This window comes from Montipora capricornis, chromosome 3 (assembly GCF_036669925.1).
Source record: "Montipora capricornis isolate CH-2021 chromosome 3, ASM3666992v2, whole genome shotgun sequence".
Taxonomy (NCBI): domain Eukaryota; kingdom Metazoa; phylum Cnidaria; class Anthozoa; order Scleractinia; family Acroporidae; genus Montipora; species Montipora capricornis.
Window position 1 is genome coordinate 17,701,602 of NC_090885.1, and position 15,000 is coordinate 17,716,601.

Sequence of the window (15,000 nt, forward strand, 5' to 3'; positions counted from 1 at the left end):
CGGACGCGAATCTACACTAGACGAAGGACTTTTGAAAGTCTAGCCCTTAAGATGTGTCATTTTGTCTTGGATGTGCATGGTCGCGCCCGAGTCATCGCATCTTGACTGTTCAAACTTTGTGATTGTGGTCGCGGTCCTACGGCCCGGGTCGTACGGATCGAGCTGTTAGAATAAATCTTTTTCGATCGTGGAGCCAAAGGTAAGTTGTTGACATTACAGACAAAATTATATATATTTTTTGTAATTTGTTTTACAAATAAACACTTTGCACGAGAGCGGGGATCGACATAAAGGTCATTCAAACTGATCTCCATCAACATGCCGGTCATCTCAGCTCCTAATGATCTTTGAGAACCTTAGAGGAGCTTTGAGCGAAACTGAGAATACCTGAGAAAAACTGATCCGACTTTTAGCAATCTGAACTGTTCTTAGAACTACTGTTATTGTCAGTATGGGCATGCGACGAAGTTAAAATGGGGAATTCTTTCAACAATACAGACTAGTCGTTGACAATTGCATTCTCTTTATTTGGTGGCAAAGGAATTTAGAGGATGCTTCAAGGGGAAATTCTGGTTTTCTGTCTTACTTTTGTTTTACTTAGAGTCCATTTATTTGCCAGTATTGAAAAGTTTGGTTCACATTTATGAAATGTAACAAATTATCATCTGTGGCTTTACAAAGATCTATTTGTATCGCTTTTACATTCATGAGTTAATTCGACTCGCAAATGACGTACAAACAACCCAGGTCCAGGAATTGTTGATCCAACTAAAACTATTGCCGCACCATACAGTCAAGGTAATGTTGAAGTATTTGGTACGGCAAATGCAGGCACACCACGTGTGGCAATGTCTTTGTCGGCACTTGTTTAAAATTTCAGGAATCCAATAACCTCTTCAGCTGACTTGGTTCAAATGATATAAAACATTGGGAATAATATGTATTCAGCTTTGTCACAATCATGCAAACAGGGACTCCTATTTTGACAGATTTGCCTGTTATGGTACATAACTTAAGCTCCATTAATCATCAGTTGGCATACAGTGATAGTTATAGTGGTTTGCTAAATAGTGCACTTCCTATAAATTCAGACTTTCCTTATGTTATATCAATGTTAGCTGCCTTTGATTCTTTGCTCATGGATAATTATCATGCATATATTTTAACACTTGAACTTTACACAGTACACAGTACACTGTCTGCCTAATGTGGGGTGTAAAATTTTTTACTCTCATGGCAGAGATTTATTAGGTATGGGACCCATTTGCAACATGTACTTCAATTGAAATAGATTAATTAATGAATTTGGTACAACATTTTCACAATATATGTGCACAAACATCTGTTACTTATGAGATTAAAATGTGTTAACATTATTAAAATGTAAAGCAACAGTGGAAGCAGTGTTCATTCAATATATGTTCGAAACCAAAATTTTAGACCCTAGGAGCACTTAAATGATGTTTATCTTTGTTCTTGGAAAGAACGTTCTGCTGTGCCATTTTATTCTATTTGTTTTTCCACCTCAAAAGTATTGTAACTATTGCACCTCTCAAACAGTTGATAGTATCATTGAGAATGGAAGAGCAATTTATCAGAAATGTTACCCCTGCAAAATATGTTTTTATTTCTGATTTTCTAAAGAAATTAGACGTAGGCCGCTGGCCATGTAAAAGTTATTCATAGAGCAAGATGTCAGGGAAATTTATCTTGTAATGTGGTTCCCAGTAAACAACAGCTTAAAACTGTCATTTTGGATATTAAGGAAAGCAGCACAGGCTTTTTGATGTGAATTTCTAGCTACTGCATTAGTTGTGTTTTCCAGTGGTATGCAAAGCAAAAGATGAGTTACCACGTTTTTGTATACAATGATTCTGAACCAAAAAATGTAACAAAAGTATTTTCAAATGTAGATTCTGTTATTGATCTCTTTTGTTCTATTATACAAAGTAAATTTAATTGTTTTGAAACAAACTATGAGGTTGCATTTCTTAGGTGTTTATGTGAATTATCAAATATAGAAAGGAAACAAATAACGAGAAAGCATAAATCTACTTCAGAAATTGCAGCAAACTGGAAGAAAGAAGAGATAAATTTACAGCCCAATGGACCCAGAGAAAAAATAAGACCTTCCTTCAAATTATTTTGAAAAGTACAGGTCTATGGGCCCATAAAAAAACAGTCTCTTTCAAATAAAGATGAAAAGTGTAGGTCAATGAACTCACACGATAAAGAGCAACTTCTCTCAAATAGATTCTTGTAACACCTATATACCTTTTTTTTGTAGTGTACAATAAAGTTTTAACTGTCAACAAAAGTACAAATAACATGGCAGCGCATGAGTATAGGCTACTTAGAGCCTGTTGTTAACTTTATTTAAGTGTCAACTGTGCAGGCTTGAGCACTACTTGGGAATTCTGTATAGAAATCAAACTAAATCAACTATCAAACCATAGGTTGGTATTTGAGCAAGGGGGAAACCGGAATACCCGGAGAAAAACCTCTCTGAGCGCCATTCTTGCTCTTGGATAAATCGAAATGACTCGCAACTTTCCAAACTGAAAGTGTTTTATTTTGGCAGGAATGATAACTGCGCGTAAGCCGCCATTTATAGCACGATACATAGATATTGTCATGATGCCCGTTTTGTCCGATCACGATCCTTTGGAAACTGAAACGTTCCAAAGCGAAATGAAACGTCTGGTTTCATCTCCATATCTGGTAATATCACTCCTTCCTGCTTCTTCCTGTGTCGAATCCTTGAAGTTTATTCTCTGGGAACTGAACAACAGCGTTGGCACGGTTAGATCGTAAAGAAATAACTGTCTCGGCGATTGCCAGTACATTTGCAGTAAGTATTTTCTAGTTTTCTACAATTAATACATCTATACACAAGTTGCGCCAACTGAGTTCACTAAGGCTTTGTAAATAATAGAGAAATTACGTGAAACGCTAAACGGCAAACGACGTGCTGCTGCTTGTCGGAGAAGAAATGAAAATCCTCTTATTCTAACTTTTCATTCTTTTTGAGGAAGTTCATCGACATCTGTAGGTAACACGCCAGGCAACGAAGGACCTAAAACTTAAATTTCAGATATGATAGCTCCCCCATTGTACCGAGCGAAACTTTGCCCCTGCTTCCATATCCCGCTTATGATGTATGAATTAAAGCGTGACCCAAGCATAATTTCGTTGCTGTTTTCTTCTTACAGATGAGATACAGATAGGATAGATGATAGAGGGAGGACAGAAACTAATGTCACGTTAAAAACACTCTCGAATGTGCCCCCTAAAATATCCAATCTCCGGCCACGCCGCTATAATTGTACTAAAGGCGCTGATACAATGGGAAATGTTTCGTACAACTTGTCTCGCATTGTTTTAGCGACATTGTGGCGAGACGAGTTGCACGAAACATTTCACAGTGTAACACACCTTGCAACGGCCAAAATCGTTGCGGGACAAGTTGCACGAAAACTAGAACTTTATTCTACGTTTGGCAACGGCTCTTGCAATTATTTTGGCCGATGCAGGGTGTTACACTGTGAAACGTTTCGTGCAACTTGTCCCGCCACAATGTCGCCTAAACAATGCGAGACAAGTTGCACGAACCATTTCACAGTGTAACAGCGCCTTGAGAATCCTACATTGAAGCGCCCCTTGAAGAATTTGGTACATTTGACTCTCCAGTTCCCACGAAAAATAAGGTTTGGGTAGATACAGACACTTGGAGCACTTTGGCTATTAGATGTTAGTATAGCTACCATTTATGGAGCTTTGTAAAAGCTCCGTGTAAGCTCCATTTACGCGGAAATCTTTGGAATTATTTGGCCTCCAATATATTTAAAAGTAGTCAAAATTACTCTGCAAGAGGTTAGCAACCATCGTTTCGCTCCTGTTTTACGAGTATATCTTGAATTTGCTTCCAGCGAACTCACTAAGGACGTCTTAAAGACACTACAACGATTCCCATGACAATTTCAATTTCAGTTTGAGATCATGATTGAGGAGCTGCTGTATAAGTTTTCTAAGAAGAACTTTGGTGATGCTAACTACTTACCACCGTTGCCTGGACATTCAAAGACAGCAAAACCTTTAGCTCTGTTAGTCAAACGAAAAAGAGCGATATGGAAACGTCCCTTTGGGAAGAAGGAAATTATAATTCTTGATGGCCTGGAAAAATACGTGGACAGCGACGAAAAGGACTTTCTGAAAGACGTCGAATCAAAGATAACGAAAGAGCAACTGATCGAAAAAGGGAGTGATGCTCCAGCGGCCAGGTATGTGTTTGTTTATAAAGGAATCAAGTTGTAATGATTTGTGTGAGTTGTTTGTTAAGCCATTTTGCCCAGGCATTTTCAAGGACCACGGACTCTGGCAACTAACCTTGAAAAACATTATGGGCTGAAGGACAGGCTAGAGGGTGGTGTTAGTAAAAACGGAGAGTTATTGTCCACAGTAGAAGTTTCGATAAAGTACAGAAAACAAGAGGCTACAGTTAGCCTAAACTCGGGCCTGCAAAAATACAGGGGTGTATGGTTAATTTAGCACTAAACAAAAGACGAGGGAGAAGTCTCCCCTTCTCACATCGGCCTTACATTGCGCTTCTCATGATGTTCGAATGTGTGTGTAGTGAATACCCGGACTCGGGTCATCTTGATTGTAGGTGGTGGCACTGTCCACTGGACCATGGAAACGAGGTAAAAATAGTGTATTCCAAAATGGCTAAGCACATCGTTTTTTGCTAATCGATGGGTATTTTTGCTCAGTTTTTCAGAAAGGAAAGTTAACGCTTATTGAACGGTTTAAGATGAAATGAAATGACTCATCGAAACATCTTTTGCGCATGCAGAAAAAAATGAAAGAGAAATGAAGGGGAAATGTGAAAACATCTTTCCAAGATAAACAACCTTTCGTGCAGTGATGCACGTAAAGGTCACTTTGTCCCGGCGCGACACGTGAAGATGTGCACAATATCTCGACACTTGAAAATACTCTGTTAGTTTGTTCAAGGTCTGAGTCTCAGAAGTACACAAGTTCCTTGAGGATGGCCATGTCAAATGAATCCATAGCACGAGAATCAAATATTTAAAATATACCATTTGTTGTAATTTAATTACAGAAATATGCACCCAATTGTCAAAATATAAAAGATCAAATTTTGGAGAGCACTTATCAAAGACATACAGTAAGCAAAATCTATTGTGCAACTTCCATGTACATTACCAGTATCACTTGGGTAGAATCTGAAAAGTTGTGTTGAATGCTATAACATCTGCAGGTAATGTATGGCAATCCTAGTCGCAAAATGGGTGGAATTTCGTGGTTTTCTTCTTCTTCTTCTTCTTCTTCTTCTTCTTCTTTTTCTTCTTCTTCTTCTTCTTCTTATTCTTATTCTTCTTCTTCTTCTTCTTCTTCTTCTTCTTCTTATTCTTCTTCTTATTCTTCTTCTTATTCTTCTTCTTCTTCTTCTTCTTCTTCTTCTTCTTATTATTATTATTATTAGTTTTTCCTTTTTTTTTTTCTTTTCCGTGTCAGGAAAAGTCTTCCCTATCCCTTTGCTGGTAAGTAGTGTCTTTGTGCGTAGAGTCTTCTGCGCGTATGTTTAGTCAGTTTCAGGGGATAGTAGAAATGCGTAAATTATATTCGGTGGTCACAGAAGAAAATTTAATTAACCTCCAGTGGCGTCGAAAGTCATTGTAACGCGAATGGCGTTTTAGTGGAACTTTGAATAAAATATACCCTTATGGCGCTCAATAATGGAAAGTCAATTGGATAAACAAGACAGCCGGTGAAAATAAACATGTGGAATCTTGAAAGCGACGAGTAATGGTCTTCGACAACAATTGCATCTTTCGCCCTCGGATATCACAAAGTGTGCTTTGTTTCTAATGTTATTTGGCTAACTATGGTGTTATGTACAACACTGAAACCAAATGGCAAATTCTGTACGGGTTTAAAAGGAATCGAACGCCTTGAATGCATCACAGTGTTTACTGAAGTCGCATCTCAGTTGTCTGGCAATTTACATTTATTTTGTACTCAACTCTGCACAGTCTTCAGGTGAAAAAAATTTGGAAATGTGACAGTGAAGAATTATTTGAAAGAAAGCTTGTTGTCTCTTTTGTGCTTCATTAGTCACGGTCAAGGTTCTTCCGAAAAGGGTTTTAAGATCCTGGCATGGATTGTGAGACTAAAAGTTATTTAATAGCTGTTGTTTCTTGTTTGTACGCACTTATTTAACCTTCGCTGAGAATTCGAAAATCAGAGTTTTATGTAAAAAAAAACTATGTTATGTTTTCTTCATCTGTCATTTGGTTTGCCTTTTACTGTTACCGTGTAGCATGAAAATTTGCTGGACTTTTATTTTGCGGATTGGCGATTTTTTGAGGTTTGCGGTTACCGGTTCAAGCGTTAAAATAACTGGTTCCCGGTTAACCAAATTTATTACTACGACTCACCAGTACAATAGATTGTTTACATTACTCATTAACACAAAGAGATATATCTTTGGATTTTTCAACAATACATCGCTTTAATCTAACCCAAAATCATTCAGATAGTGAAAACTTCATATTTATGACCCATTTCCTTCGCTTTTTGTTTGTCAGCATTATGACTTGCGATACTTCAGGTTCACATATTCATAAATTTGTTTTTACAATACATAGATGTTTAGATTTTCAATTACAAACTCTGTTTTGATTGGCCTCACTGTGTAAATAGTTCACCCTGAAGTCCAAATAGATACGAAACAAAGATAAATAGTGTTTCGTTTCCGGAATGGTAAGGGCAGAAGAAAAGACAAAATACTGTAGTGTGGATATCTCGGTATGTCATATTTATTTGGCTTCTTGAGAAATATGTTACGATGTAATAGCCTGAAAGGTACTTATCTGAGCTATTGCAGAGCTGTATTACGGAATGACAGAAACAGCGCGACCTTGTTTGTTTTTCGAACTGATTGTCAGATGTCCATTATGTTCATTGACCATTAAATTGTACTTGTTCATTTCCGCAATACTTCGAATCATAAAATCTGCAAACATCTATTTTACCTTCAAATACATACACCTGCATAACATTTCAAATTCCGTTTTCCGTAAATCTTCTATTGCATGTGTTACATATGAACCATAGCAATTACTAGCTTTACAATTACTGGTTCCTCGTTAACCCAATTTATTACAAAGACTTGTTTACACTACTAATTAACACGAAAAGGGATAACTTGGGAATTTTAACAATTATATACCGCTTTAATCTAACCCAAAATCATTCAGATATTCAAAACGTCCTATGCATGATCCTTTTCCTTCGCTTTTGTGTTTGTCAGCATTATGATTTGGGACACTTCAGGTTCACGTGTTCACAAGTTTGTTTTTGTGTCTCGTAGATGTTTAGATTTCCAATAACAAGCTCTGTATTGATTGGCCACCCTAACTCACTGTGTAAACAGTTTACCCTGAATTCAAAATAAATACGTTTCGTTTCTGAGAAAGTGAAACAACATTTTTTTATAAATCGTACCGGGTATCCCTGATTTCTGTATTAAATTTAACTTTCATTTAGCATTCACCTATTCATCCACGCTTTTGGAAAAGTGCTGCATATCACGTGCTAAGATAGGTAGCTCCAATACTTGTGTTTACGAGCAAGTGATGAAATGTGGATGACATCGGTACATTGTTAACCAAATAATTGTGTTCTAGAAAGTTTCCTCCTTTTTGTGCTTTGATAAAATAGGCGTCTCAGCCTTTTCTCTGTGATTCTGCTCGGATCTCGGTCACATCTATGTCGATGCACACGCAAATCACAACTAAAGTAAACACACTTTTGCATATCGAGATCTGTATTTCTCCTTTGGAATCAAGTCTTTATTATCATTGAGAATCAAATGACAGGACAGCCTTTCAAAGTACATCAATTAAGAGCTGATCACAGTCTTTACTGATGATACCAAATCTTGTAAAACTGGAAGTTAGAGAACTATATACACAAGATGGCAATGAACACAATCGCTAATATGGATAGTTGAACAAAGGCTATAAGACCATTACAAAGAAACAAAAAGTTTAACAATGAAAAACAAAATAACGCAATAGAGAAAATCTTATCTTCTTGGTGAATGGTACGCTGTGCGAATGTTTAAAGATTCCAATATGGCGTCTATGTTGTTTGTCGAATTATTTTCTTTGTCACTGTCATCTTCAGAAACAAAGTACCCGCTGCTTATTAAAAAAATAGTATTTTGACTTGTTTCGCTTTCAGTAGTTGCGCCCATTTCAGTTTCATTCAGTTCGCGGAACGACCCGTTTCAAAGCTGACGCTCGACATCTTTAAGTGTGGGTCCCCTGCGAAAAGCGTGTGCCTTTCTTTGCATGTGTTTTGAGCACCCCATGAAGAAATCGATTAAGCCAACGGCAACGTCGATCTGCAGTAATCCAAACAACGCATCACAGTGAGTGGTTTGCATTTAATAACCAATGTAAACAGCGCCTTGCGTGCCTTCTATTGTGCATTGCCCAAAACACGCCACGTGCTTTCCAGTGATCATTTTGCTGCAAAGATGATTTATAACTTGAGCTAGACGCTCGGTGAGCGTACACTGGGTTGCCTGTGGCATGGTGCAGTGTTCCAGGCAAATTTTCAAGTCGGGGGTCATTAAGACCATGTAAGGGGTCACCCAGAAGTCATACCAGCAGAGGCCCTTTGGCTCACACGTTCATACGACGAAACAGATCCTTTTCTGAGGTTAAAAACCTGGCTACCGCCCTGTTAATTAATCATTAATCATTTGTCAGAAAGAAGAAATTCCTGTCATGTTTAGAAAAAACAGGAGCCCATGACACGCACTGCTTACCTGTGGTAGTAAAGTAACACAGGGCTTTATTCCATATTGTCAACTGAGCTGCGTTTTGTCTTCCAGGAGATTCAAGTTGTCTTTGCGTAATATGTAGCTCTAACAGTGCACGATATTGTTTTGGTATTGTATATCATTGTAGTGCAATGGTAGAGACATGTAGTTACTAGCAAAGTACTAAACCCAGAAAGATTGAAGAAAATAAAAGGGAATCGACAAACATTGGCGTCTGGGCTGACATGTTGATCATTTTCAAGTTCCCGCACAACTTCTTTTCACCACAAATTTAAGCGTGTAGTCTGAGCATCTGTCAGCTTTGTAATACAAAGTTCACTAAAGTTAATCACTAGTGGTCCGGCGGGGTAAGTATCTGGACAGGTGACCTAAAAATTATACGACTTCGTATAACAAAAGCATTGGGCCGAAAATTCTATTGTAACGCTAACAAATGCGAACTAAGCAAAGTAAAGATTTTGTTAGTTTGCTTTATGCAAAACAATTATTGATGCAAAAGTAAATAAATATTGATATAGTTTTTAGGAAGAGCAGAAGGACGTTTTCAGGACGGTCGATCGAGAATAAAATATTTTGCTATCAGCAATAGAATTTACGACATGAAAAGAATTGAACATTAATTTTGAACTGCGAAAATAAAAAGTTACGATCAGCGACAAACATTTTGGGGGATTTTTGCTACGTTCAATTTTGTTATTGTACTTTTGGCTGCACAAGCAAATCGCAAAATCGAAAGTGACATCGAATTCAGCGGGCGCCGTGATCAGGTTACCGCAGCGCGTTTACTCGCGAAAAAGTGAAGCATCTGTGTCAAATGATGGCAAGATACAAGGTTTTTGTTTTTGTTAGTTTTCTTTTTCTTTCAAGTGTTATAAAGTTTGAGAAGAAATGTGCGAATTCAACACAAAGATCACAATCGCCCAACTCTTGAGGTTGACCAGTGTTTCGACAAAGTCAATACTTTACTCTCCAAGACGAGGTTATTTATCACCAGGTAATTCCATCGTTTTGGAAATAGCAGCTACTTTATTATTCACCAGCGTCACAATTTTTATTTTTATTTTCGTGAACCCTTCCTATTTCAATTGCGTGCTTGCGAACAAGACACACAATCCGTGTCACAAAGCATATGCGATTAAATAAATTTGTGATCCACTAAAACGCCATTTGCGTTACAATGACTTTCGACGCCATTGAAGGTTAACAAGAATTAGTAAAATTTCCAATTCTTACAATTAGACTGTAATAAATACAAATAGCCAGACAACAGAGATCCCGTATCCACTTCAGGTGTTCGATTTGTTCTTTGTTGAACCCATAAGTTACCAGAGAAATTTCCATTTGGTTTCAGTATTGTACATAACACCACACTTGGCAAAATATTAGAAATACGGCTCGGCGGGCGAAAGATTTGTCGAAGTCCATTACTCGTCGCTTCTAAGATTCCAGATATTTATTTTTCACCGCCTGTCTTGTTTATCCAATTGACGTTCCATTTTTGAGCTCCATAAGGGTATATTTTGTTTAAAGATGAGCTAAAACGCCATTCGCGTAACAAGGACTTTCGACGCCATTGCAGGTTAATTAAATGTTCTCCTGAGTGCACCAGAGCAATCTACGCATTACCCCAACCCCCTCAAACCTAACAAAATACGCACAGAAGACTCTATGCACAAAAACAGTGGGGAGTGATAGGCAAGACTTACCGACACGGAAAAAAATAAAACGGAGAAATATTACCCATTTTCCGACTGGGATTGCCATACTGGTAACCCAGTAAAAACTGACTTACGATAGAACCAAATATAGATTCAATTTGATTCAATAACAACGTACGATTTGCATGAGATGCACGAGATGCAGGAGATGCACGAGTGATTGGCTTGGAAAGGCCTTTACGCTATCTTTGATTGGTTATACTTCCACATGCGAAAGAGCCGTAAGCCGTTCTGATTGGCTGTATAGCCTTTTTTCAGGTGCGAAAATAAAGCCTATAGATTTGTACAAATTTGCTTTATGGAATAAAATCTCATGTATAATGAACATATATATTGTTTTGTTTTTCTTTTTGTTTTTTGTTTTTACATTTTATTTTCCGTTACCCACGAGCCTAAAATGGAATTCCTGGAAAAATCATTTTGAGAAAGGGGAATGGCAACCCCCAGTGATAAAGGATCGAATAGAGCTTGTCAATCAATGGCACTCGGGAGACAGAGAAAATAGGTGACTCAGTCGCCCGGGACTAGAAGCAAGCAACTCCCATACTAAGCCTATTTCACGGCATTTTTACCGACTGATTTATTTTTATACTACCTTCAGTTCCGGTTCGGCGACGCTATGACGTCAAGTTAGTTTTTTGTGATTGGTAATCAGGCTCCTGCGGGAGTCTCAATCGCGGGAAATTCAATCTACAAATAAATTGGTCTGTCAAAACGCCTTGACAGGAATATAGGGCTGTTGTTCGCTCCTACTCATGGGCTGCTGTTAACTACAATGAGTGACTTACAAAAACAATGATTTTTTTGCAGCCATAGGAAAGGCGAGATATCGCTGATTATTGATGACAACCTTGGAGACCTCCAGCTTGGGAAAGTTAGTCAGAAATAATTATCGGATTTAGACCTCCGTGAAATACTAAGAAGCTTTGAACTGGATACCGACAAGATGAGCTGTTTACAAGATCAAGAACTGCTTCTTGTAACAACCGTTGTTTACAGCGAGAGATTTAAGGTTCAAGGAAACAGGAAACATGTGGTAGTTACCCTTTACTGTCGTCTTTTTGTGTTTGGAGCAGATATTTTCATTTTTGTTGACTTAATTTTTTGTTTCGACTCAACCTCATCCCCAGGGTCTACTCTCCAAGAAGACCCCGGTGACGAGGTTGGTTTCGACTTGCCTTTCCTCTTTGCACTTTCCATTTTGTATCAGCTGTAGTTGTGCGGATTTGGGAAATGTTCTTTTCCGATTTGCGATTTCTGTAAGCTTCCTCTTCCAAAGGGAACCTCTAACAATCATAAAATGTTGAAAATACATCTTTTTTTCTGGGGGAAAAGAAAACTCTCCTTTCAATCTTTAAAAAAATATTATTTAATTCAAGTCTGTTTTACCCGTATGACGTGAGCATTAGCACAACATGAAATACGCTAACATTTGTGCCTTTTCGGATTTTCGTCGGGAAGGAAACTTTTGCAACTGTTTTGTCTCGAAGTGTGTAATTTTAACATAATACATGTGCATAACTTAGGGAAGTACGATCGTCCTGGTGAGTGTGGTCCTGAGAAGGACTGTTTTGGATGACATTGATGAACGCTTCGACAACTTTTGTTTGACTCTGCAGAGAAGATGACTTCCACAGAGGTTGTGGAAACATCGACCAATGTTACCCAAAACAGTACTTCTTAGCACTACACTCACCCGGACGATCGTACTCCACTTAGTTATGATATGACTCCTGGGTTTAGAACCGGCATTACGAGGGACTTGAAGATTTACTACGGCGGCGACGACGAAAGCGTCGCTTCAAAATGTAACTTTGCACAATCCTAAGTTTTTCGCGGAGAAAAAATGTTGCGTTTTCAAACGAATACGGATACGTGTGGACGGAACCATAGGTAACGACAACGCCACAATTGTGCTGCACGTGCGCAATGCATTTTGTCTTGTATTAATTTTTGCGGTACTTTGCATAACAATGACGAGAAATCACCAAATTTGAGATTTTGACGACAACTTGTAAGCGTACAAATGCAAACCCTTATTCTCCATTTGTACCCTGAAACCGCTCCTAGCCAATTTGTTTGTAGAATACTTCCGCCACATAATTATAGAACAAGAACGAGATGAAAGAATCGCGAAAGACTTACAATAGAGCAAAGTTTTGAGGTGATGTTTCCGTTAACGTCGCAGTCCATAGTATTTTCGTTACTGTAGTCATCGTTGTTTTTTTAAGCTCCTTAATATGCAATTTGTATCATGATGTTATAGACATTTTTGTCATCTCTTTCTGCTTTCAGTGGGGAATAGATGCAGAATTGGAGCTTCCATCAGAGCTTGCTAAGGTTTTGAAACCCAAAGTCCAGTGCACATACAAGGAAAAAATCATCCCTCTAGGTGTGGCAACTAGGAATACATGGGGGCCAATTCTCTTCAAGTACTGTCGCGTTCAGTACAATGAAACAAGCAAAAAGCTGGAGTTGGTGAAAGAGGAGTTCGTTGGAAAAACAATATCAAGAGCAACTAAGGAAGATGATGATGATGATGCAGGGATTCCAATTGATCGGGATGCAGATGGCAACGATTTACCAGGTACGTCAGAGCTTTAGGTTACGAAGAAACGAAGCAAATGAGGCAGGATATGGAGGGCATTGCCTGGTGTTTTTCAAAACATGGATCTCTTCTCCTAAATTTCTCGATTGGAATCAAAATTTACACTTGTAAACCGCCCTTTCGCATTAATAATGATAATGAATCTAGCGCAGACTATCATAAACGATGTTCAGCTGTGCTGTTAAAACCTCTTTATGTGTCTATCACCTCAACAAACGTTTCCAATTTGTATAGAGCGAGTTTCAGTCGAGTGTCGTAAAACCAAAACCAAAGTAATTACTTTGGCCCGCTAAAAAGAAGGGAGAAAGTCCAGTTAACCAATCAAAACTCGAAGTAATTACACGTACCCGACACAAATTGCAAAGCGCGGTAAAAATGTGTACTTCTGATTGGTTGAAAAAGTGGCACGAGAACTTTGAACCAATCACGTTGAGTGACTTAGTGCAAAACAAAAGTAATTCGCTATTACTTTCGACACTCAATAGCCCTTTTAACGGTTACTTTTTCTCCTTTGCATTACAATGTAACGTGGATGCGAGGCAATTTGGGGTTAAAACTACAAAATAGCCCGAAATTGCCTCACATACATGCTAGAATTATATTGTAATGCAAATGAGAAAAACTAACCGTGAAAAGGCCTATTGAAAACTGCTCTATGCTCCGAAATTGTTCCAAATATATTGTGTTGTTTTTAAGAACCTTTTTATTAAAAATTCGCTGCTTTTATACAGAGAAAATATACACATAAAATCACATCATATAAACAAGAAATTGAAACTATAATAGTAGAAAATGCTTTTAGCCCATCCATCCCTGCACTGGGACTTAGTAGATTTTACTATGTCTAACGCCAGACGATTTTGGTGCTTCAGGGAGTCAGTGGGTTATGCCTTTTGAAATAAAGATGTTTTTATTTGTTTCTTGAAAGCCACACCTTTGTCGCATTTAACATCTTACAATAGTCACGAAGTAATTGCCATAACGCAAATATATAGTCTCTCCCCCGGGGGCTTTTCAGGACTAATTTACAATGCTTTGTGGGGCACTTAAGGCAGACTGCTTGTTACGCAGTTTACAATTAATTTTAGGAAATGAAAGATTTCCCCGTCTAGATAACGTCAGACCACAACACCGGGGACTATGTCCCCTACTCTTATCGAATAGTAAGTGGGTTCTTTAACGTCTCATACTGTTTGAGGAGACCTCCGGTTTGCAGTCCTTATACGAGAAGACTTGAAATTCTAACCATTTGCAGATGTAATTACAAAGGCAACACATTCTTCTAAGTTATTTAAAGACCCTGAGTGTTGGTCCGGCCGGAGTCGAACTCACGTCCTCCCGCATGACCAACCAACTGAGCCACCGGTGCAACGTTGCTAAAGTTTTAAATTTCTTGGAGAGATCACTCTCCTGGCATACGAAATGTTTACTTCCGGTTTCCGTCCGAGGCATCAAAACGTCGCGTGCTTAAACTCCCTCTTTGAAGGTAATATGTTCCTTTCAGATGGACCAGCTAAGGTAAATGCTCTGGTATCAAGGATCTTGAGGTATTTTAGGCGATAACAAAATTAGAAGTTGTTCTTTGGAGCTAACCCGTGCTCATATTTTTCCCAGAACAAGTCAAAATTCGTGCACTATCGAGCTTATTACATAAAGATAGATGGTTGCAGTCATTTTGCTATGATTTACTTTTGACTCCAGATTATTTCACTGCCGAAGACATTAAAATGATGGACACTATATACAAGACGGTTCTAATGACAGAGAAGAACCGAGAGCAACGAAAAGCGCGGGTC

General features: G+C 38.3%; 2 protein-coding genes across 4 annotated transcripts in view; both read left to right on the plus strand.

Moving 5' to 3' along the window:
- Positions 1-15,000, plus strand: part of LOC138042467 (uncharacterized) — a 244,564-nt gene that overhangs the window by 162,462 nt on the left and 67,102 nt on the right. The window contains exon 2 of one of the 2 annotated variants that reach the window (XM_068888370.1): positions 3,991-4,280. In XM_068888370.1, coding sequence (XP_068744471.1) covers positions 4,000-4,280 — 281 coding nt within the window. In that variant the 5' untranslated portion in view covers positions 3,991-3,999. Of the gene's footprint in view, positions 1-3,929; positions 4,281-15,000 lie in introns of both variants that reach the window. The other variant, XM_068888371.1, reaches the window with a different exon arrangement.
- Positions 2,729-15,000, plus strand: part of LOC138042468 (uncharacterized) — a 67,701-nt gene continuing 55,429 nt past the window's right edge. Inside the window, exon 1 of one of the 2 annotated variants that reach the window (XM_068888373.1) lies at positions 2,729-2,851. The gene's annotated coding sequence lies outside the window, so the exon portion shown is untranslated. The remainder of the gene's footprint in view (positions 2,852-15,000) is intronic. The other variant, XM_068888372.1, reaches the window with a different exon arrangement.